Genomic DNA, 22,065 nt, shown 5'->3' with positions numbered 1-22,065 from the left:
CATGGGGGCATATTCATAACCAACGACAAAGTATCATCATCTAATTATTCACCACAATGCTACCAAAGCATCGAAATATCATCCGTCGAGCCGCATCATAGAACAACGACCACAAGAGCCACGGGCCTTGTCGCGGCACGTCCTGCCCGCACAAGTACCCAAACCTGAACATGACCATCAGCATGGCTGGGTCACCGTATTCTTCAACTTCGAGCACCATGGCAATCCCTGGGGTAGAGTATATTGTGCCGCCCGAGGAGCATGACGTTGACGCGAGCCCTGAGAGCCAGAGAAGCCAGAGGACCTTCAAAAGGCACAAGGTCCTTCCACACCCCAGGAGCGCAAATGGGAGCTTCTCTAACGGCTCCGACTCTGCAAGAACTCCCAGCACGGTCTCTCAGAGGTAAGATGACGCTACCACTTATGCATGCCCTTTCGCACGTTGAGCCCCGCTCACTCGTGGCAAGCAGCCATACATTGCGACATCAACGCCGCAGGATAAGTGGTGGGGACCTGCCGCCGACTCCACCAGCGCATTCCAGAACGTCTTCGAGCAGCCACTCTATCCCCCTCTCGGGCTTAAGCCCCCTTCAGACGCCAGCCCAGAGCTCCGAGGACGTGCCCTCCAAGGCCAGTCCGAGCACCCCGCCGAATCAACGGAGCCCTCCCACTCCCGACGTGACGCCTCCACAAAGCGCCATCCGGCCTAGACCTCTGATATTGCGGCCGGCTCTCACCGATCGAGTACCGTCCAAGGCCACTACTGAGTCACGCACCGAATCTTTCAAGACTGCAAGGGAGAGCCCCGAGCCTTCGGATGAGGAGGATGGCCGGTCGACGCTGCGTCCAGCCGCGCAGTCTGCGAGAACATCAGAGGTCACAGTCCGACTTGCCAAAGGCCAAACCAATGGTAGCGAAAGGCACACCCCGAAAAACCATTCAGGCTCTGGGCTAGGTTTGGGACCCAGCTTGGCCGACGACAACAGCCTGACGCCCAAGGCCAAAGGCGACTTCACCGCATTTGACGGCGATTTCGGGAGCTCGCCCAACGACGTCGAACAGGAATGGGATGACAACCTCATGAGGAATGTGACCGTGCGAAAGAGGCGGCCTAGTGCGCATAACAATGGAAGGCAACACGAGGTTGTAGATGATTTCACTGTCTCACCTACAAATGCCACAAGAGCTGTGCGCGCCTTCCCGCTGAAGGGCAGAATTCTTACCTACGATTCTACCGACCCCTCAAGAAGCTTCACAGCCCCGGAGAGAGCAAATACGGATGCAGTCACAAGTGCGGATAGCAGGAGGCTTTCGGGAATGTCCTCCAAGTCGGCTGCTTCAACGGTCGTAGAAGCAATCCTGGTCGGAACCCCTCCGCGCCGCCAAAGAACATTGCGCCACGTCAAGCGAGTGGATGCATTGCGCGATTCAATTTGGCAGCCGTCGCTTGTGAGCTCAGCAACGACTCTGAACAGTCTAACATCCAGGCGGCAATCTGCAGACCAGGCCAAGGATGTACTGCGCGAGAGCTATGCGTCTAACTCGACAGTCAACTCTGTGGGCAGCCGAAAGGCTCGTCGTGATGTGTGGAAGAACGGCGGCATTCCGGTAGTTGTGGTACCCGATCGCCAATCATCAAATAGGTCCAGCAGTCGAGAGCGCTCTTTGCGGTCAGCCGACAGCAGGAGATCAAAGAGCCAGAGCCTTGGCTCCGTGCCTCTGGACAAGCTGCCAAATGGCCAAGATTTGACTCCCTATTTTGACCGCCCACCCAGACGTGGCCGGTCGATATCAGAGTCGGATGGCTCGACGCCTGGAGATCAGCAGCGCACCATGGACTTTCCTCCTGTTGTCCCCCAAAGAGCGTCCTCTTTATCCGCACCGACGAGTCAACCTGGCAGTCGAAGTCAATCAAGAGACGCATCGCGGAATGGTTCGCGGGCCGGATCACTGACTGCGGATAGCCTCAGAGCTCACAATGCTATGCAAGCGAACGGATATCCCACCAAGCCTGCGCCTGCAGCGGCAGAACGGAACGTCGTTCAGCCGTCGGGTTACAGCGAACAGGTACACCCGCCGGCGGTCACCGTTAATCCCGTGCCGTCTCTGGAGCACTTCAAACCGAGAGGCGAACAGGATAGACTCGAGGCCCATCAACCACGGCAGTCGGCGTCAAGGATAGGAGAATTGCTGCTCTCGGCCAAGGCTACACCATTCTCACAGGCTTCTGTAGAAACGAACGGGACGTCGGCGGCGGACATCGGGGAAGCCAGGGCCATCAGCATGTTTCCTCACCAGAACAGGTCTATCCTTGTGGTTGACCACAGGCCGTCTGAAAGCTCGGATGGCGATCCCGGGAGCCAGTCCACAGAGAGGCCGAACCGGCCTACCATCACGACCACGGAGGTTGATGGCATCTCTGTGGATGAGCCTTCTACACCTTTGGCGCAGCCAACTTTCACTCTGGACAGCGTGGACTCTCCGTTGCGGAACCCCCGAGAACCCCCAGAACCTCCTGCCATCAAGTTTATTCCTGCAACTCCCTCGGGCTTAACACCAGCAGAGGAGAAGACCAAAATGCTGGGAAACTTCTACGATGACCTAGACGAGAAACCTAAGAAGGCGCCTTCCCTGGTTCGTCGGGCACTGAGCAAAAGACGGCATTCGTATGCATCCTATGGGCCTTCTCCAAACCGTGACACTCGTCCCGGCCTCCTAGCGAGGACCTTGTCCCTGGGTAAGAACACGCGAAAAGGCACCATGGACGACCCGGAGGTGGACCAGCCACACGGCGAATCGCTGCCACATGAGCAGCCTATGGACGAGACCCGACTTCACCCTGACTGGCGGCCATCGTATTACCCAAGTCACTACGATGATGATGGGATTTATGACATGGAGGGCGAGGATGAAGAAGAGGTCATGCGGTATCCGTCTATTGACAACCGACCTCCTCCACCGAAGAGAAGTCTTAGTGAGCGTATGAAGCGGACTTTTGCCATCATGCCTCTCCAAGACGAGGATGCCTTCATTAGCGGTCCGGACAAAAGGACAATCAGGCGGACCCCCAGTGGAAACTTGAGGGTAGTCAAGCATCGTGGAAGCGTGGGCTCCCTCCGCAACAAGGCGAGCAGAGCGGAACGCCCCTCGACCGCGCCTGATGGAGACGGACGCCGCCGGTTGTTTTGGTCCCGATCCAACAGCCTCAGCAGTATCAGAGGCTCACATGCCAGTGCCAATGCAAACGGTACTGCAGATCGGGCGACACCTCCGCGGACTTCTGAGACCAGGAGATGGTCCATGTCTCAGAACTTGGGTGCCCTGACACGGCGCTTAAGCGATAAGAGACGCGAGAAACGCAGCAACGAGTTACGGAAGAAGATCAGTGGCCCCCGTGAGGTTCGTGATGGCGTGGTAGATGTCATTCGGCAAGATGGCTATCGGCCGGCCTTGTCCCAGCCACGGAGAATGCCCCAACGGATTGACGGGAGCTGAACCACGGAATGCGGTAGCGTCCAGGCCAGACACTTAGAGCCGCAACAGCCTCTCGCAGCATACTGCCGTCTCGATTGGCTTGTCACACCGGAGTTGCATTGAGCACAAAAGCCAGCCAGTAATGGCCAAACGCCCACCCCACGAGCCACCATTTTACGAATTTATGCGATTTACTTTTCATGACGGACTGACATATCTTGTACGGAGCGGACTTCTGCTTTCTTTGATTGCCCGCACCTATACGCTCCGTGCCATTACATGACGACAGGATGTACAAATGTTTACTGGGAGGGCAAGTTCGGGGGCTGGGTGGCAACTTAACTTTGGCGTTGGATTTTGACGAGCATGGCGATTTCAATGACACGCGCACGGCAAGGCGGTACGACTGACAGCTTTCCTCATTGGGCCCTCTTTCGCGATGTTCCACACAGAGAGAGGACAGGATACAGAAAAGAATCATTTCTATGTGTTTTCCCCTGTTTTTGCATATTGCGCAGCACTGAAAAGCTATGGAGGAGAGCACAGAGCGATTTGGAATTATTTGTCTTTGCTACCGTTCTTCTCTTCGCTTTAGCTTTTGAGCACGTCAGGGTAGCACGGATGGACGACTTGGATGATGGAACGACTTGATCCTTTTCCCGCTGTACACTATAGATAGCCTTTCCATGTATCTATCTGACTGGCAGCTGATGAATGATACCTAACGGCCTTTTGACGAACAATTTTATCTGAAGCCACACTGGGCTGGGCTGCGTGCAGTGAGTTTGCGCTTTTTCTCGACGGCCTTGCTCTAGGCCCCTGCTCGTGACACCCTGTCTGCCAGAATTTGGTCCACGCGCTTCATACAAACTGGAAAGCCGAGAACAAGTTTTTACTGCGCGGAAAACGGAGCGAAAACAAGCATGGATAGGCTTATCTTTTATCCCAACGCCGTCCTCTTCAACCATGCGTTGTTCGTCGAGGACGGCTGTCCGCACCTCAAGCATGTGCTGTCTGGCATAGTCAATGGCCACCATTTGATAGAACACCTCGGTGATCTTTCGACTCGAACGTGCCAGCAATTTCGATGCCTCTCTTTTCGATTTTGCCTAGACCTTGTGCTCCTGCAAGCGACCAACGCCAAACGCCATTCTCCCTAGCCATGCTTTCTCGGCATGTATCTCAATCCGCCATCGGCGCACGAAAGGAATGCTTCAATACACGGAGCTCTCAGTGCGAGCCCCGACCGACGATCTCGCTGCTCCGTTGACAACTGGACCCTGGGCCAGCGCCGCGTCATCATCTTCCCTCCCCTCCAGGAGGCCCCAGGTGAGGAGGCGGTCCCCCAGCAGGATTGAAAGGCGGCACGCCCCCAGGAAACCCACCAGGAGGCGGGAACGGGAAGTTGGGCGGCGCACCAGCACCGCCAGCACCAGGAGGAGGAAACGGCAGGCCACCGGGGGGCGGGAACGGCAGGCCGCCGGCTGCACCAGGCGGGGGGATCGGCAGAGGCGGCATGTTGGGGGCGCCGGGCCCGCCAGCAGCACCACCCGGAGGCGGAGGGAAGGGCGGGAAGGCGCTGTTGGAGCCCGGGCGGACGGGCGGCGGGAAGGGGAAGCTGCCTGGCGGGGCGCCGGGCGCGGAGGGCCCGCCGGGACCGCCGACGCCTGGCAGGGCCGGGAACCCGGGCGGCGGGATGCCCCCTGGGAACGGCGGGGGGAAGGGCATGCCGGCGGGCGGGAAGGCGCCGCCGCCTGGCTGGTTCTGGGGCAGCATGGGGTTGTTGTGGGCCTGGCCCTCGGCGGCGTAGGAGGAGGTGATGGAGTCGATGACGGACTGGGCTTTCTCGTGGCCGATCTCTGCAGAAGACCATGGCTGTCAGCGCGCTGGCAGGAAGGACACTTGGGACACGAATATGCGGGGGAGGGGGTACGAACGTTGGTAGTAGTCTATGACATTGCGCAGGTGGTTGCGACCGCTGTTGTGTGCTTTGCGCACGCTCATCGAGTCGTGGGTGAGGTAGACATCGCAGTAGTCGCAGAAGACTGTGGGGTTTGGACTCTGGTGTTAGTTGACGGTTCGTGAAGACATGTCAGTCAATGGGGGATCACTTACACTTCGGCATCTTGAATGCGCTTCTCTGGCCTCACTGGTGTGGTTGTTGTGTTGAGCTGTGTCCGAAGCCCTGGTCGTGTCGCGTGTGGAGGAGCGCAGCAGTCAGTGGCAGGTAGCAGGTAGCAGGTAGCAGCAACAAAGAACTGGAGCATGGGCAGGCAAGGCTGAAGTCGGGCAAGGCTCGAGGGGCAGGCGGCCCCATATTAAAGTCGATTGGACCAGCCTTGATTGGCCGGGCGAGGTAGAGCTACCCCTGGCACCGAGCTAAGCCGTAAGTGAACGCGACACCTTTCCAGTACCTGTTGAGAAAGCCAGGCTGTATGTAACTGTCCCCCAAGAGACAGCTCCCTCCCGCCACACACAAACAGCGTCAACCCACAACAACCATGGCGCTCCCACGATCGCTGCTGCAGTACATCTGCAGCCTGGTCCTCTTCATCGCCTGCGCCAATGCACTGAAGTTCGACCTGCAGGCAACGTCACAATCACACGACAGCAAGAAGGAACGATGCATACGGAATTTCGTCGCCAGGGACACTCTGGTGGTTGTGACGGCGATCGTCAGCGGGGCCAAAGGAGATGGCATGCGGGTGAACATGCACGTGAGTCGCCCTAGCCATCGCCCGCTCTGCTGTCCTGCCAGGAGGACCGATGCTGACAGCTGTTGTCGCCGGTGCATAGATCCGTGATGCGGTAGGAAACGAGTATGGCCGGCCGCAAGACGTCGCCGGCGAGCAAAGGACCGTCTTCACGTCCCACGCGGATGCTGCTTTCGACGTCTGCTTCGAGAACCTGTTGACAGGATGTACGCAATACCCTCCACCACAAACACCACAAACAAACAAGCATAGCCAACGGCGACGATTGCCCTTGCCACCAGCATGAGAGAGGGTCATGGAACATATCACTGACATGCAAGCCCACAACAGCCCGAAACATCCAGGACGCGACCCGCCACGTCGAGCTCGACGTCGACATCGGCGCCGACGCCAAGGACTGGTCGGCGATCCAGGCCACCGAGAAGCTCAAGCCGGTCGAGGCGGACCTTCGCCGTATGGAGGAGATGGTCTCCGAGATTGTGGGCGAGATGGACTACCTGCGCACGCGCGAGCAGAAGCTGCGCGACACCAACGAGAGCACCAACAACCGCGTCAAGTGGTTCGGCTTCTGCACCACCTTCATCCTCATCGTCCTCTGGGTCTGGCAGATCCTGTACCTGCGGGCGTACTTCCGGTCCGTGCCTCTGCATCCTCCTGTCCTTGTGCTTCAGGACCCGGTACTGACTGTTATGCTGCAGGTCCAAGCACCTTATCTAAAGAGAGAAACCCTTCGGACACGATGGCTTATGATTCCCGGAGTTTATGAACTATATGGTTTGGGCAAAAGCGGTGGGCCACGGTTATCATACGGGAGTTGGCAAGATGTATGTACACTCGAGTCGGCAGACGCATGCAGTGGTGGATAGCTACGAGACGAATGGGTCATGGTCTGGCAACCTTGGACTCCTCAGTGCTTATTCAGAAGACCGTGAAATGCCGTGTGATGTTGGGCGTGCATGTCCCGTTCGAACTGACTGAGCAATGTTGAAAACAAGAATCGCGTGCGGGAGACAGCACAGTAGCTTAGGCTGTATTTGGCCTATGGTCTGTTCTGCTAATTGCAGTGTACATACGGCCCAGAACAATAGCATACCTAGCGCCTCTCACGAGACCGGTCCGTGCAGGCTGTTCCGATGGGGATTTAAGCACCCGCAGTCGGATGATCCCTGCCTACGTCTGGGCGCCGATGCCGAGATTCAGAAGGCGCCGGGCGGGATCACGGCAGGCCTCGGTACTTGTGTACTTCTGTGAATAATCTATGACGGCACTGGACCCTGGTTTCTATCTACCTTTTGCATTATTTTTGGCGGCCGTACTCAAACTCTCGTAATTCCTCCCATTACATTGGCTGTGGATTTCAGTCATTCATTCACCAAGGCACCAACTACCCTAACCACCACACCTCGAATATAAATATACGACTCACCCCACCACCACCATCATCACGATGATGCCCATCCCCCGCGCCCTCCGCCCGGCCTCGCGGCGCATCCTGAGCGCCCGCCCCGTCGCAGCCATCGCCGTGCCGGCACGGTGGCAGTCCAGCAACAGCGGCCCCTTCGACCCCGTCCCGGGCCGCGAGATGGCCGTCGGCGAGCTCGAGGGCGCCAAGTTCAGGATCGAGCCCCTGCGGCGGACCGGCGAGGACCCAGAGACCATGCGCGCCAGGCTAACCTGTACGTTTCTCTTACCGAGCGAGAGAGCGGGAGGGCCGAGAGAACCTGCTAACAAATGCATGACACCCAAACAACAGACCAGTCCCGCAAGCGCGGCACCCTCGAGTCCGACCTCCTCCTGAGCACCTTCGCCGCCGCCTACCTGCCGCGCATGACCCCCGAGCAGATGCAGCAGTACGACCGCTTCCTGGACGAGAACGACTGGGACATCTACTACTGGGCCACCCAGGCCGAGGACACCACCACAACACCACCCACCACCAACACCCCGGCCGCCGGCCTGCAGAACTCGGAGCCCTACCTGAGCGACCAGGGCGGCGCCGCCGCCACCACCAGCAGCCAGAAGCACAAGAAGCTGGAGCCGGCCAGCCCGGCCAAGGGCGAGTGGGCGCAGACCATCGGGACCTTCAAGCCCGCGTTCCGGCCCGTGCCGCAGCGGTGGAAGGGCACCGAGATCCTCGGCCTGCTGAGGCGGCACGTCAAGGAGAGGAGCGCGGCTGGTGTGCTGGGCAACAGCGACAGGGATAAGGCCGAGGGCATGGCCTTCATGCCTGCGCTGGGTGAGAGGAAGTGACGGGGCCTCGCGGACGGCAAGACGGGCCATGTAGCAAAGGAAAGGGTTCATAGGTAGTAGTAGATGCTCAGAAGCACTGTCATGCCGTTGTGTAGGCTTTGCCATTCGCATGTGGGTATATGGGAGGGGCAGTATGTACAATGTAGGTAGGGTGGTTCATCAGCCTTGCAACCACCAGTTCATCTGGTTCGAGGGGTTTCTGCATCTCGATTTCTGCCCAGCACATCCAACAGGACCTCTAGCGTCCTCCTTTCATAAACCGTCGTCCCGTCATGTGAAACTGCCCCCAAGGGCAAAAAAAAAGACAATTCGCTGCAGCTATGCACCGTGGCCGGCCTGCTTTGATAGTGCTTATGATCAAGCAGCATGTGGCTCTGAGCCATCCGTGTCGTTTCTCTTCTGAGACCTTGGAAGTTTCCGGTCCGTCTTCACAGCCAGTGGTCGAGCCTATCCTCCATTTTCCGGCAATATCCTGCTCAGACTCCTCAGCACTTCCATCGTCGGCAGTGCTTTCGTGCCCGCCGCCTGCCGCTCCTTCTCTTCTCGTTCCTTTAACCTCTCCGAGCTCAACGCGAGGACCTTGTCCGCCTGTCGGCCCGCTGTCACTACTCTCAGATCCATCTTGTGCACGCTATCCGCGAGGCGGTCGACCTTATACTCCACCCCCGACTGGATAGTTTGCAGCCGTGATCTTGTCGTTGATTTTAGATGTGCGAATGACGAGGACGGGCCTGTTAGGGATTCGAGCATTGTAACCTCCCCTGCATCCAGAAGCGTCGTGTCTGGTAGTGGCGCCTTCTCGAAGCCGCCGTCTTCTGGGGGGTACAGAGGTGAGACTTGCGGTAGAGGTGCCTGCAAGGCACGCCATGATTTCCGCGTCTCCTTTAATCTGTTTTGTCTGATCAGTACGCGCGCATGGCCGCGGCTCGGATTAAAAGCACTCACCGTTTTATGCGCGCTTCCAACGCAGCAATCTTCTCCTCGTGCTCGACATTGACCGGGTTCGGCTTGATGACCACAGGCCTCTTTGGAGCAGCGGACGGCTCGTCCTCCCTGCTAAACCAGTCTGAGAATTCTGACTTTGACCCAAAATCCTTCAGCAGCGCATCCTGTATCGCGCGGGCACCCAGCACCGCGGGCGCCCCAGCCGTTCCGTGCTTCGGCTTTTCACTCAAGGCCCTCTCCCCACACCATGTCAGAAGTTGCTTCATCCTCCGCGGTTCACTGAGCCCCTCGGACTCGATGTGCTTGAAGAATTCCGACGTGCTGACCTCCCGGTGAGGGATTGCGCTGTGGCCGCTCTCGATCAGTGAGCTGGCCCGCTTGCCTCGCAGGCCCACGCTGCTCCGCCGCCCGCCACCTGCGCCTTTGCCACCTTTCTTGCGAAATTCTGCGTTGCGCGCGTTGATGGGTGTGTCGCTGAATGGCAGTGCTATTTTCTGCGCGTTCGGGTCTCTCTCGAGGGACTTGTCGACCTGCTCAGGCGTCGCTTGCGGCTCATGTTCGACGGGTGGCGCCTCTTCCTTGCGTGACTTTTTACGGGCGCTCTTCCTCGTGCCATCATCCTTAGATGCCGGCCCAGCCCCGTTCGTTCGTCTCGCAGATGTCAGCGCAGGCGCAGGCGCAGGCGCAGGCTCCGGCCTGGGCTCCTCCTCGTCAATGGCTTCAGCAGGCGGAGACTTTGTCCTCCGCGGGCCACGCTTCTTTGGCACCACCAGTGGCTTATCTGGCACTATTGGCGAGGAATCGCGTTTGCTCCGTGTCTGCCGCTTAGTGGTCCTCAGCGGTAACGTTTCCTCCTGACTTGGCGGCGGGGGCGATGATGATGCAGCGCGTTTTGTGCCGTTGCGAGGCCTTCCTGGTCCTTTCTTCGCTGCAGCCTTTGCTACCGGTTTGGGTTCTGGAGCAGGCGGGGACGCCGGGGACGACACCGTCTTTTGTCGCTTTGATCCGCGCGTGAAGAGGAAATCGCCATCTTGTTCATCGTATGCTGCTGCCGCACAAGTTGCCTCGTTAGTAACCCGTCCATCTTGGGTCGCCGGCCGTCAGCTGGAGCTGTACATACCCGCGAGGCGCTTGGCGGTTGACCGGGTCGGCCTAGCTTGATTGCTCATGCTCAATGCTTCCAGAGGGTGCCGGGTCCGCACGACGGTCGTCATTGATGAGATCTCAGTAGTGGGCGCATTCAAATTATGGTGCTCGGGGGAGTGGCGGCGGTGTGTCGTCGTCGGCGTCGCGTGTTATGGTTGCAGGCCTGGTCGCTGCAGGCACGCGGGTCAGGGCCAGAGGCGGTGGTGGTGTGCCCCTCGCGACTGCTCCCCCAGCGCTGCACGACGCGTCGAAACCGTGAATTGATTCAAGAAATGTCGTGTGTTTCGGTGCTGCACATCAGATGCCAGGATTTCTGCGCGCTTCTAATCGATGCTGGGCGCTCGCGACGCAGGCTCTTTTGTGCTTTTGCAAGGTCAGTCAGTAGTGGTTTTGGGTCCATCGATATGCCGCGGGAACGGGCTGCCCCCATCTAGAAGACGTTGCGCCCCCCCCCCCCACAACTTGCAAAGACCGACCGACTGTTTACTACCGTATAGCGCAGGCGACTGGCGCTAAACCAAAACGGGCGCAACAAGACCCACTGGACAGCACTGACCTGCAGGAGCGAGGAACACTCACTCACTTTCGACCTCGGGACACCCACCATTTCATTTGTTCATTGGAATCGCTTACAGGACTGCTCTTTTCCAAAGCCGCCAAAACTCATGAAAAGACAAAGGCAAAGATAAAATCCTTGATTCATTCCCCCAACATCTCAGGTTCCTACAGAGGCCATCGCAGACAATAACTGAAATCCATTATATAGCGCTAGAGGAAAGACACGTGTTGCTGTTGCTTCGTAGAACTCAAAAATCTCGGGTCCCGTTGACCTTGACTTGCCATATGCTGCTATCGAGTTCTCGAGGCCAGGCACAGAATTCTCGCGACAGACGACAGTAGCCGCAGCCGACACCTGCGTGCAATATCATAAACCTAGGCCTGAGAATCCAGACCATCTCGAACACCGCCCATAACGCCACAAATAGACTGTGCAGACCACACCGAGAACGCCCCCTTTTCCGTATGTATGCCCTTGAACCGTGAAACAGAGACACCTTGGTTCCTTCCCCCTTTGTCCCCTTGTGGTGGACTGCTCCGTATACTTTTTACAGCCAATGCCCGCTAAGCCAGGGAATGTCACCGTGAAGAAATAAATATGTTACATCCGAATCGCGAGCCTTTCCTTGCACACAGCGTAGGGGACTTGCATCCCGCCAGGCGAACCCTCGGCTATGAGAAGCGGCGCTGACCTGCTTGCGCAGGCATCATCTGGTGATTTGGCATTGGTGCAGCCATCCCGTACGGGTTCATCTGGGCGTTGTATGGCTCCATCCCCGCCATATAGGCACCTTGGAGTCCCTGTTGTTGCGTCACAGGGCAGTCTTTATGTGCCAGCAGCAGCGTTTTCAAGTTGACAACCTCCTCCCTGAGAGCAGCAATCTGCTGTGTCAGTTGGTCGTTCTCTGTCTGGTAGAGATCGACCTTGTTTTGGAGGTTTGCCAGCCACTGCTTCTTGCGCTGACGACATTTGAGGGCGGCCACACTGCAATTCGTTAGCAACCAGCCTTGTAAAAACACATCAGGCCAAGGGGTTTTTTTTTCTACTCACCGGTTACGCTCAAGGAAGTTCTTCCTTTTCTCTTCCTCAGTCATCTTGTGCTTTGGCTTGTTGTCTCCACCAATATCATCATGGTCAGAGTCATCCTCCCCTTGCTCGTCAGAGTTGACAGACGGCGGCGCGTCGACGCTGTTAGTCTTCGCCTTCTTACTTGCAGGGGCCTTGGCAGGGGCCTCATCCGCCTTTCGCCTGCCATTTGTCGTGGCAGCTCCAGAGCTCGAGTTGCGTTTTCCTTTGCCCCTGGTGTTTGGCCGGGCATGCTCGCTCTCATCTGACTGCGCGCTTGCGGCTTCACTAACACCACGAGACCCTCGGCCATTATGAGTGGAATTTCCATTCATGTTGGAGTTGGGGTGCTGGACAGCAGGAGCCGGGTGGCCGTGATCTGCTGGCTGAGGCGGTAAGGGGTACTGGCTCTGTTGCTGGGCGCCGTTCCTGCCTTGCGCCAACATAAAGAGGCCGTTGGCGGCGTCGTTGTCGTGGTTATCAAAAGGTCCAGCAGGCTTGGCCTCGGACTTTACAGCGGGTGCACCGTTGCTAAGCTCCTGTGGCTGTGACGTCGCAGGTAACGGCTGTTGGGCTTGTTGTTCTCTCTCAGCGGCAGCTGCCCTCATCGCGGTGCGGTGGAAGTCAACAGTGCTAGGGGTGGCACCACCACCAGCCAGGTTGAATATAGCAGCCGTGTTAGGGCTGCCGACCACAGGGAACATAGATCCACTCCCGCCAGGGGTCAAACCAGTCCGGAGGGAGGACTCATTTGGCGTAGGAAAGCCACCGCGGAATTGGTCGCCAAAGTAGTCGGTCTGAGGGCCTGACAGCATGGCTGGGCTGAGCGGCCCAGTTCGTAGCGATCCACCGCCCCAGTTGAATGGCGTCGACCCAGTACCGGGCAGCAGCGACGACGGCGAGGTGATGGCAGCAACAGGAGGCAGCTTGGTGCCTCCTGGGGTCTCGGGAGGACCACCGTTGGCGCCGAGTGTAGGGTCACCACCGAATGACCTCTCGAAGGGGTTGGGCTCCTGGTTCAACGAGCCTCCAGGGCCTGATAAGCCGAAATAATCTGGCGTATTCCCCTTTGCCGCCGCCGGGTTGGGACGCGGAGGTGGCGCGAGCGGCTTAGCAGGTTCGCCGTTGGTCGGTTCCGTCTTCGCTACGATCTCTGAGGGCTTGGAGTCGGCCGCGGCATCTATAAGTGGAAAAAGTAATGGTCGGCATGGTGTTCTAATTGAATAAGGGGGGTACTCGGGTGCACGGTGATTGTGATGGTGGTTGATGGGCGGCGGTGGAGTGGTTGTGGCGGTCCGCGGGTAAACGGCCGGTGATAGACAGAGACGATGACGACGGAGGTTATGACGGTGATTGGAGCAGACAAAGAAAGGGTGGAGGGGGCTGCAGCAGACTAACCTGGGCGGTTTGTGGTAGCATTGGTTGTTTTGGGCGACTTGGAGTCGCTATCGCCAGCCATTGTTGTGGTGGAGGAAGTGGTTGATCTGGCACGAATGAGGGCGGGCGAGGGCGATGACGAAATGGGACAAGAAGGAGCGTCGCAAAGAGGAGGTAGGTGGGTTAGAGGGAAGAAAGTTAAAATGTCCTCATGAGGTCACTCCTCTCGGGAGGAGTAAGGTGACACAGGCCGAGGGAATGGGAGCGACTGGGGGCCGGGGCTGTTAGTCCGGCTGGGTGCTGGCTGGCTGGCTAACTAAAGAGACGGGCCGATCGATTGAATGACAGGCGATAGACAGAACAACGGACAGGTGCGACGGGCTCAGCTCGCTGGGTCCGAGAGTTGTTCACAGTTCCTCTTATTTTCCCCCCTTGGCCCGTGGGTCCTTAACGCGTGCAGCCTGTCTCACAAACCTCTTGGTGGGCAGGGTGGTTATTGTGGTGGAACGACGTGGCAGTGACGACGATACCACGTCCTGGATAGACTGGACAGACTGGACAGAATACCGACCGGGTGGGCAGGCGGGCGAGTTGGCCGTGCAGAATACGTGCAGCACAAGGCCAGGTCCCGGTTTGGTGGTTGAATTGTGGGTGCGGGCGCTGCGTGGGCGTGGGCGTGGGCGTGCGATCGATTTGCCTGGTTGCGTAGCAAAAAAGAGTTGAGGGAAGAGAAAAAAACAAGACGTCACGGATTTGGGGCGATGACGTGGTGTGGGCAGTGGGCTCAGTAATAAATGGCAAGGAACGGGCCCGGTGCCCACCCCCGTTCTGCTCCTGCCGTTCTGCCCTCCCTCCCTGCCTCCGGCTCGCCCTGTTGCCCAACCAGACCTGCTCCTCGTCGCCTTCCTACTGTGGTATCCTGCCACTCGAGAGATTGAAATGGGGCCTGGCACTAGCCCTTCTAACAAGGGCCTAGCAGAAGACTGCAACATGGGGCAGGGAAGGTACTTTTTTTTTTCCACCAGAGGCTGCGGGCCGCAAGCCAGGTACAGTACAAAGTGCCGTGCTCCACGCCTTCGAGAAAACGGGAGGCAAAAGTTGTCGTTTCCACATTACAAAGCACTCAGACCGTACTGGAGCAATGTAATCCCTGTGGGGGGCTCCAAGTCTCGCATTATTACCGATGTCTGCAACCTCCTCCTCCTCCTCTCCAGCTGTCGCCCGCTTCACACACACCCACTGCAGGTCACTATCTCACCATCTCCGCCTCTGCCTGATCTGGCCGCAATCTAGCAAGATCTGAAATGAAGTATTCTCACCTCTGCCCGTGCCATTTCGGCCGAACCAGGTCCCCACAGTATTGAACGTGCTCCTCAAGCGCCTGTGCTCACTGTTGCAAATGTCGTGCTCCGCACCGAGCTTGTTGCCGCGGTTGTCTGCTAGTGTGTGTACTTGCTTACCGTTAAGTAACGGTACAAGCTTGTCGCAAGTGCAACCCCCTTTTCACCCGTTGTACTGGCACCGTGTGGATTCCGATCCCGCACTTAGCTCCAGCCGCGTTCTGAGGAAAATATCATCCAATTTATAAATTTCCCTGAGTAGATCACCGACTACGGCACAATGCCCTATGGATCTGATCTTTTAGGACATGACGGCGCCGGTGCACATCACCACTCCCAGCCCAATATCGCTCTCAACGCTGCTATCCGTCCGTTCTAAACGATGTCCCTAGCGCAAGTCGGTGCGTTTCGTCGGCGGCGGGTGTGGCAGACGGACGGGCACGAGCACAAGGACGAAGGCGGGAAGCCACTCGCTGCCTTGGGATCGCATCTCGATCTCTCGACGACTGCGTGCGAATCCAGCTTGGCTCACTCGTGACCGGCCCAGCCGGCCGAGCCACCGGGCGGGAAACACGGGCGAGATGCTCCTGGGCTCCCAGTGCCAGCAGGATTTCAGAGTCTCCAGTCGCATCTAGGCCCTTGGTTTGCCTTCACGGAATTCCAGGCGCGTCGGTGAAGTGGGAATCCTCAAGATCATCACAGCACTCAGACTTGGCGCACAGTGGCATCCTGGGTGACAAAAGAAACTGAAAAACCCCCCCACTTCAGCCTCTACCAATCCGGGGCCCTGTCTGCAGCCAGGCCCTGAAATTGCGTAGAGCGGAAACACTGCGTGCGTCTCCGGCACCAGGGATCATGATGGTTGTCAATCACAGAGGTGTGCCTCCGCAGCACGCCAGCTGGCCAGCAGGCCTCCTCACAACAGCATGTCGGTGTCGACTGCGATCAAGACCTCGCCCTCTGATCGAGCATGAATCGGCACCACACGTTCGTGGTGAGGGCTGGCTGAGTCCTTCTTTGTCTCGTGCCGCTCACTGGGTCTTCGCGCGCCCTCGCCGCCATGGGGGCTGCCACACACCGTGATGGGGCACTGTACATTTACAAGCCGTCACCCTCACATCATCCCGACCTATGACGCAAGACGGGCATCCCTTTGCGTGGAACTCACCTTTGTCGCATGCGCCCCCGCCCAATCAGGTTAGGGCGCGAGAGGATAGGATGCCGGAACTTGCAGCACGTCCACACCACCGACAGAGAAACACTCCTCAGAGCCTGGGATCTACTGGTCCGGAAGCTAGGACGAGATTCGCTGAGCTTCTCTTCTACCTTCCCTGTCCGTTCCCATGGACGGACGGCCACTGCGCCTGACAGGCAGACAGCCTGGCGGTATGGCTAACCCTCGAACCCGGGCGGGGTTGTACTGTTTGAACTGCCAGCTGGTATGCGCCAAACTTTATTTCTGCCCACACGGTCGGGCACAGACAGCGGTGCTGTCGTCTGGTGAGTTTGACGAAACTGTTGGGTTATCGTGATGATAAAGGGAAGATCCCAATTCTTTCTCAGGCCACTCCCCGGCTGCCTCTGTGCTGGCCCCGGGTTTGGTTTTGCCTCGCGAGCGTGGCACAAACTAAGTTTCGAGGAAAGTTTCGAGGACACTTTCTTGGCGACACAAGGTTAAGATCTTGACTTGGCCCATCAACATCCGTTTCACGCGTCTGTGCCTATCAGACCTCAAGAGTTGAGTATCAGTTTCTACAGTACGAGGGCAAAGCACTCGGCGTTGCAGACAGACAACTTCGTATCAAGCAGCCTTCGGAGACTGCTGGCGCATTTTTAGAAGACCAACCCACGTGTCGTGATAGGCGAGCACAGATCTGATCGCCCACCCCAGCAGCTACAAGACGTCATTGCCACATGCGGCTCCGCATGTCTTTCCGTCTTGCACTCTGAGATCCCGTCTCTTCTAATAATAAGTCGGGATTGTCGGTCCGCCTTGTGGCCCTGGGTCACGCCCGGTCCAAACATGCTACATGCTGCATGCATCTAAGATCAGATAAATGACTGTTACGCTTCTGTCTGTGATAAAAAAAACGGGCGACTTCCAAGGTTATCTCGAAAACCTCTGCCGAATATTCGATGGGGGTATCTTGCGCCTGAGATTCGGCTCTCGCATACTCGCAACTGGGAGTAGCTATCATTTGTTTAAGTTTCCAGTGTGTGGGATATAATCCTACTGTTCACACGGCCACGCCACGTAGCAGCAGGTGAGGCGTTGGCTACCCCAATGATAAATCTCAGTTATCGCCTGGGCAGAATTAACTGCCGTCGCCATCTCAGAGCTGCGAGGCCTGGTCTTTACGAGCTATGCGGAACCCGTGTCGAGGCGCGTGAACCCGAACCTCTGGGGATCCTAGGAGCTCGGTCCTCGTTTCCAACACGACTTCTCTGCTGTCCAGCCTAAAGAGCGCGCCCGAGTCTTTATGTAACGAGCCAGTATCAAGTGGGAATACCACCACACTGTCGCTCCTCTTCAGGCCTAGGGCTTTCACAAGCGGCTCGCTCTGCACAACATCGGTAGCGCTGTCCTCGAAATACGAGGCCTGCACAATGGCTTGCGCTGCCTGCTCCCCAGACACGATAGGTACCTTGCCCAGTTTCTGGTCCGCGGCATTGACAGTCTTGTCAAATCGTTCGATCCACGCGAACACCTTTGGGAACTGCGTCTTCGAGATTTGGTCGGCCGGCAGCGCCCCTGGCAGGCCGTTCAGCCAGTGAAGCGGCCAGACGGCCTCGATGTCAGCCAGAGTCGGCCGCTCGGTTTTGAGAACCCAGTCCCTCCCGTCGGCAAGCAGTGTCGTCTCAAGAAGTTCAAAAACATTACGAAGGTCGTTCAGGGCCTCGGGCCTGACCGTTGGTGATTTTGAAGCAAGCATGGCCTTTCCATTCGCAAAATCGGCGCGGTCCTTGAGGAAGTCGGGGTCCTTCATGATGGGCAGCTTGCGCGGAAGCAGGGACGCCGCCCAGACGAAGACTCCGCCGTCAACGCTCAGCACCTCCAGGAGGCGCTCTATGGCTCGCTGCTCTGTGTTCTCCGCGGCGCCCAGCTTTGGACTGCTGGCCGGGTAGGACTCAAGCTTCTGCAGGATGAGGCGCGTGTCCAGATATACATCCCGGCCAATGGACATAAGTGGGATGCGACGGTACTTGATTCCTAGCTTGGATACGTCCGGCCGCGGCATGATTGGAGGTTGCATCTGTTCTAACGCTTCAGCTACACATGTTGAAGTGCACTCGAATTAGGGTGGTCTTACGCATTGTTTGTACGGAATGCCGCGTAGTTGGAGGTACCATACTATCCGCCTCGCGTATGGCGAGAACGGATAGTGGTATAGGATAATTGGATGCTCTGAGGACATTCTGAGCTGCTTACTGTTCGCCGAACTAAGAAGAAGCAGACATGAGGAATAAATCACTACAATGTGACAACGGGTAAGCCGTAGCCTTTTCTATCAAAGGGGTCCCGTGGTCCCAGGCCGGACCTCGTCAAGCGCGGGCGGGCGGTTGCAACGTGCCTCGGCATGGAACCACACTAGGTACGTAGCACTTCCTAAGCGCAGCCCCACCAAGTGAGTGTAGGCTCGAGCAGTACTTTTATAGTAAGATCGTCGACTCTGACATCGGCAAACGTAAGAACTATTAATCTTTGCCAATATGGTCGTCATTGGATTCTGACACAAGGACAAAGTGCGAATACGCCAATGATCAATAACAACGGAAGTGCACATGCTTACCAGCACCATGTATCATATCATGACCCGTTACCGGTTGATAACAGTGAACTTGTACTTTCAGGAAGGCTTATGGCTGAGCACCGGGGCAACAAAACAATAGCATACAAAATATGCTACTTCCAGGTAGACTGACTCTCAAGACAGGGTGGAGGCTGCGACCGTACTGCCCAGGTGCCCATGTAAGCAATATGGCCAACACAAAATGAAATCTGAGGGAACGTGCTCGAAACATCCGATGAAGTGGTGGAAACAATTGAGCCTCATTTTCCAGCCTCGGAAGCCCCATGACATACTTTCTTTCGACAGTCTCACGGTACAAAGAAGCTCAGAGGGTTTAAGCGGTAATAAGCTGAAAACAAAAGTCTTCAACTGGGACCATTTTCAAAGCCCTGGCAGAAAGAACAGTTAATTACAGACAAGATCGAGACGTTCTCAGAAGCAACTTGAAGTACGTGAATTATCCCGTGGACTCTTACGGTACATGAGGAACTATCAAGGTCCAAATAGGTAATCTTTCCTCATCTCTCTTTGATTCTCTCTTGACACGGTTCAGGTTAATTTCGCTACTTCGGTATCTAGTAGTTGGGAATCCAAAATATTATCAAAATATTCTTTCTGAGTACGTAAGTGCTATGTTGAGCTTGTTCTAGACCTCAGGCTAGCGTCTATGACTATCCAGGAATTTCTGTCGGACTGTATTCGAGTCTCTTTTGCATTGGCCTTTTAGCCGCAACGTGGCTTGCCCATTCCTTTCCCCCGACACTGGGAGTAGATGTGACCTACCTCCCAGTGAACTTCCTCTCCGCCCAACGCGCGGGCACGTACATAGCGAGCGTGAACAAAAAGGACAGCTGGTTTCCGATATCCCCACTCGACTCCCCAATCTTGGCCGCCAGCACGCCCACATAGAACGTCTCGCTCATGCCGACCACGGCGCCCGCGACACCCGCGGCAAACGCAAGACCACCGGCCCAGCCAAAGGGGAGGACGCTCGGGTTATTCCAGCCGTCGAGGTCGTACCCCTTGAACCCACGGCGCAGCCCGCCGCGGTACAGGTAGTGCTCCCCGGCCAGGATGACAAAGAAGCTGGTGTTCCAGTAGCCGAGCAGCGAGAGGAAGTTCTGCAGGAAGACGAGCAGCTGGTCGCGGCCGACCAGCGCCAGCAGGATGATGGCGACGAACATGATGGAGGTCCAGATGAAGCGGGGCACGACGCCCAGGGGCCGCGCGAACTGCTGTACCGACAGTCCCGCCGAGTACATCGCGATGGCGGTCATGGCGATGCCCGAGAAGGCGAGGATGACGAGGAGGAACTTGGCGAAGCCGACCGGGCGGACCATCGTCTGGATCAGGTACCCGATACCCGAGTCGTAGCTCTCGAGCCAGTCGGTCTTGTTGTTCAGGGCCGAGCCGCAGATGCAGCCGAGGATCATGCCCAGGCATGTCGGTATGCTGTTTCCCAGCGTGGTGAGGAGGAAGACCTTCCACTTGCTCGTGTCGACCGGGTACTCGACGTAGTAATCGCTGACGATGGAGCACCACGACGCGGAAGAGCCGTACAGCACGGCGAAGAGCGTCAGGGCAGTCCCGGAGAGAGTCGGGCCCGTCAGGGCAGTAGGTGTAGCGAGGTCTGCAGACGGACCTGCAAATCCATACATGATGAGGAAGACCACGGCGAGCACTAGCCCGGCGAACTTCTCATAGGTGAATACGGCCTTGAGGCCGACAAAGGACACGACAAAGGCACCCACGGCCGCGATGATAACGCCCAGCTCCGAGCCCAGTCGTCCGTCCGACACGGCAGCCAGGGCTTGTCCGCCCGTGATGCAGCCCACCGACGACCAACCGATCTGCTCGACAACGTTGAGCGCCGCTATGAGCTTGCTCGGCCACCATCCCATCGAGTACCTCGAGATCGAGACCTGCCGGAGGCCGGTTCCCGGTCCCATTGTCGCGCACCATCCCTGTGTGATGTATGAGTTAGTTGGTCTGTGCTACATTTACGGGACTCCCTTCCTTGCGGGATATGTGGTTTACTTACAGTTACCGCACTGCCAAGCAGGGTGCTGAATATTGTGATTGCAATAGTCCTGGACAAGTCGAGGCCTAACTCCCACCCAAGAAACCCCGTCGCGAAGCAGCTCAGGTTCATTGTTGCAGACATCCACATCTGAGATTTCAAATGTTATTTAGTAGATTTCTCCTGATTAGGGACCGACAGAGCAATCGAATATGTTGACTCAATTTGTCTCACGACTTTCGCTCCTCCCGAAGTCATGCCTTGCAGCTCAACTAGGCCGAAGGTTTTTAGGGCGTCCACTCACCAAGAACATCACAGCCTGGTTACTCCATGAGGCAAACGCAGGATCCCTATCCTCGGGGCGCCGCCGTGATATGCCATGGGTCTCGACGCCGATCTTCCGGTCCAACGCCTCCTCCCAGCCGCGCAGCTTTGCCAGAATACCAGTGTTGCTGGCATTTCGCAAATACGGAGGCACCTCGTCTTCGACACTGGCCGAGGATTTATCGCTAGCTCCGGCGACGATCTTGGGCTCAGCTATGGATTTCTCTTCGTCTTGCACCTTGTCCCTGGCGCGCCCGACTGCTTGGCAGTAGAACCTTGGAAAGGACGCGTATGTGCCGTAGCGCAGGAAGAGCTGAGGCTTCCGATAGTGTGTGTGACCTTGGCGACGGTTTGGCTAGCTTCGCATTCAAGCAAAGACTCCGTCAGATGCAGGAGCAGAAAGACTGGTTATGCACACGTTAAAAGGCATAGGCAGAAGGAACGTCGCAGTCCCTACAAAGAAGGCCAGGACCATAGCAGAAATGATCTGAGTCCCGCACTACGAGCTTCAGTAGATACCAACCAACCCAGCACCATGTCGAAATGAGCCTATGATAAGACCGCCCCACCTATCTTTGTGTGCCTTCACGCACGAGGTGGCTATCGTCCTTTTCGCACCAAAAGAGCAACCACCCAAACTTCTAGGGCGGTTTAGAGGGGGCTTGCCGGGATATCACCGGACGGGGATCGGGGCTCATGGCCAGATCGGGAGGCGAATGTCACGCAACATCGTGCAGACATAATAAAGCTTAACTTGCTTATCTCCAGCAAAATAATGGAGACGGGCAATGGGGCAAGTTGGTGCGGAAAGATTAGGGGGGGATGTGAAGTGCGGAGAAGGACATTTCTGTGTGGAAAATCGACACGGGGGGATTTTCCCATGGCAGCATGGGCGAGACCGTTTCGAAGCGACGTTGCGTCGATTCCATCCTAAGCCATTGGTGAACCACACGGGCCCGGTTCCGACAGTTTGGACAACGGCGCTAAGGCGTGGTAGATCGGAGTCTAACTAATGCGTGTCGCAGAGACAGAAAGAGAGGGGGGAAGAGAGGCTCTTTGG

At 57.2% G+C, this 22,065-nt stretch overlaps 8 protein-coding genes across 8 annotated transcripts; 3 read left to right on the top strand and 5 right to left on the bottom strand.

Moving 5' to 3' along the window:
- Positions 1-170: 170 nt before the first annotated feature.
- KVR01_001457 (uncharacterized protein) lies at positions 171-3,495 on the top strand (the record flags this gene model as incomplete). Its single annotated transcript, XM_044785679.1, has 2 exons — positions 171-403; positions 471-3,495. 2 exons carry the CDS (start codon positions 171-173, stop codon positions 3,493-3,495), a joined length of 3,258 nt encoding a protein of 1,085 aa, XP_044649412.1.
- On the bottom strand, positions 791-5,733 carry KVR01_001959 (uncharacterized protein). Its single transcript, XM_044782575.1, has 3 exons — positions 5,590-5,733; positions 5,412-5,519; positions 791-5,333 (listed from the first exon to the last, which is right to left on the bottom strand). Exons 1-3 carry the CDS (start codon positions 5,597-5,599, stop codon positions 4,774-4,776), a joined length of 678 nt encoding a protein of 225 aa, XP_044649914.1. The 5' UTR covers positions 5,600-5,733; the 3' UTR covers positions 791-4,773.
- Positions 5,734-5,975: 242 nt separating this feature from the next.
- Positions 5,976-6,905, top strand: KVR01_001556 (uncharacterized protein; the record flags this gene model as incomplete). The annotated part of the gene is made up of 4 exons (XM_044782350.1): positions 5,976-6,191; positions 6,271-6,394; positions 6,519-6,822; positions 6,887-6,905. The coding sequence occupies 4 exons, from the start codon at positions 5,976-5,978 to the stop codon at positions 6,903-6,905; spliced, it is 663 nt and encodes a 220-aa protein (XP_044649511.1).
- A 730-nt stretch (positions 6,906-7,635) lies between these two features.
- On the top strand, positions 7,636-8,438 carry KVR01_001441 (succinate dehydrogenase assembly factor SDH5; the record flags this gene model as incomplete). Its single annotated transcript, XM_044788022.1, has 2 exons — positions 7,636-7,864; positions 7,942-8,438. 2 exons carry the CDS (start codon positions 7,636-7,638, stop codon positions 8,436-8,438), a joined length of 726 nt encoding a protein of 241 aa, XP_044649396.1.
- A 447-nt stretch (positions 8,439-8,885) lies between these two features.
- KVR01_001836 (uncharacterized protein) lies at positions 8,886-10,597 on the bottom strand (the record flags this gene model as incomplete). Its single annotated transcript, XM_044789174.1, has 3 exons — positions 8,886-9,327; positions 9,384-10,428; positions 10,504-10,597. 3 exons carry the CDS (start codon positions 10,595-10,597, stop codon positions 8,886-8,888), a joined length of 1,581 nt encoding a protein of 526 aa, XP_044649791.1.
- A 667-nt stretch (positions 10,598-11,264) lies between these two features.
- Positions 11,265-14,269, bottom strand: KVR01_001272 (uncharacterized protein). The gene is made up of 3 exons (XM_044792470.1): positions 13,552-14,269; positions 12,139-13,333; positions 11,265-12,072 (listed from the first exon to the last, which is right to left on the bottom strand). Exons 1-3 carry the CDS (start codon positions 13,610-13,612, stop codon positions 11,760-11,762), a joined length of 1,569 nt encoding a protein of 522 aa, XP_044649227.1. The 5' UTR covers positions 13,613-14,269; the 3' UTR covers positions 11,265-11,759.
- A 2,675-nt stretch (positions 14,270-16,944) lies between these two features.
- On the bottom strand, positions 16,945-18,332 carry KVR01_001078 (uncharacterized protein). Its single transcript, XM_044783225.1, has 2 exons — positions 18,182-18,332; positions 16,945-18,124 (listed from the first exon to the last, which is right to left on the bottom strand). The coding sequence occupies exons 1-2, from the start codon at positions 18,284-18,286 to the stop codon at positions 17,204-17,206; spliced, it is 1,026 nt and encodes a 341-aa protein (XP_044649033.1). The 5' UTR covers positions 18,287-18,332; the 3' UTR covers positions 16,945-17,203.
- Positions 18,333-19,440: 1,108 nt separating this feature from the next.
- KVR01_001993 (uncharacterized protein) lies at positions 19,441-21,841 on the bottom strand (the record flags this gene model as incomplete). The annotated part of the gene is made up of 3 exons (XM_044781847.1): positions 20,986-21,841; positions 20,703-20,831; positions 19,441-20,625 (listed from the first exon to the last, which is right to left on the bottom strand). Exons 1-3 carry the CDS (start codon positions 20,992-20,994, stop codon positions 19,441-19,443), a joined length of 1,323 nt encoding a protein of 440 aa, XP_044649948.1. The 5' UTR covers positions 20,995-21,841.
- Between the last annotated feature and the right edge of the window lie 224 nt (positions 21,842-22,065).

The sequence above is a fragment of the Diaporthe batatas genome, assembly GCF_019321695.1.
Source record: "Diaporthe batatas strain CRI 302-4 chromosome Unknown Contig00002, whole genome shotgun sequence".
In the NCBI taxonomy this organism is placed as follows: Eukaryota; Fungi; Ascomycota; class Sordariomycetes; order Diaporthales; family Diaporthaceae; genus Diaporthe; species Diaporthe batatas.
This window is presented reverse-complemented; position numbering and strand designations above follow the sequence as displayed.

Bases quoted from the DNA above. Each gene is read 5' to 3' on its own strand.
- KVR01_001078 (XM_044783225.1), bottom strand. From the start codon at position 18,286: ATGTCCTCAGAGCATCCAATTATCCTATACCACTATCCGTTCTCGCCA. The intron at 18,125-18,181 runs GTAAGACCACCC...GCGTTAGAACAG, and splicing joins GCATTCCGTACAAACAATGC to ATGCAACCTCCAATCATGCC.
- KVR01_001959 (XM_044782575.1), bottom strand. The intron at 5,334-5,411 runs GTTCGTACCCCC...GGTCTTCTGCAG, and splicing joins TGTCATAGACTACTACCAAC to AGATCGGCCACGAGAAAGCC.
- KVR01_001272 (XM_044792470.1), bottom strand. From the start codon at position 13,612: ATGGCTGGCGATAGCGACTCCAAGTCGCCCAAAACAACCAATGCTACC. The intron at 13,334-13,551 runs GTTAGTCTGCTG...TTCCACTTATAG, and splicing joins TGCTACCACAAACCGCCCAG to ATGCCGCGGCCGACTCCAAG. The intron at 12,073-12,138 runs GTGAGTAGAAAA...AACGAATTGCAG, and splicing joins AACTTCCTTGAGCGTAACCG to TGTGGCCGCCCTCAAATGTC.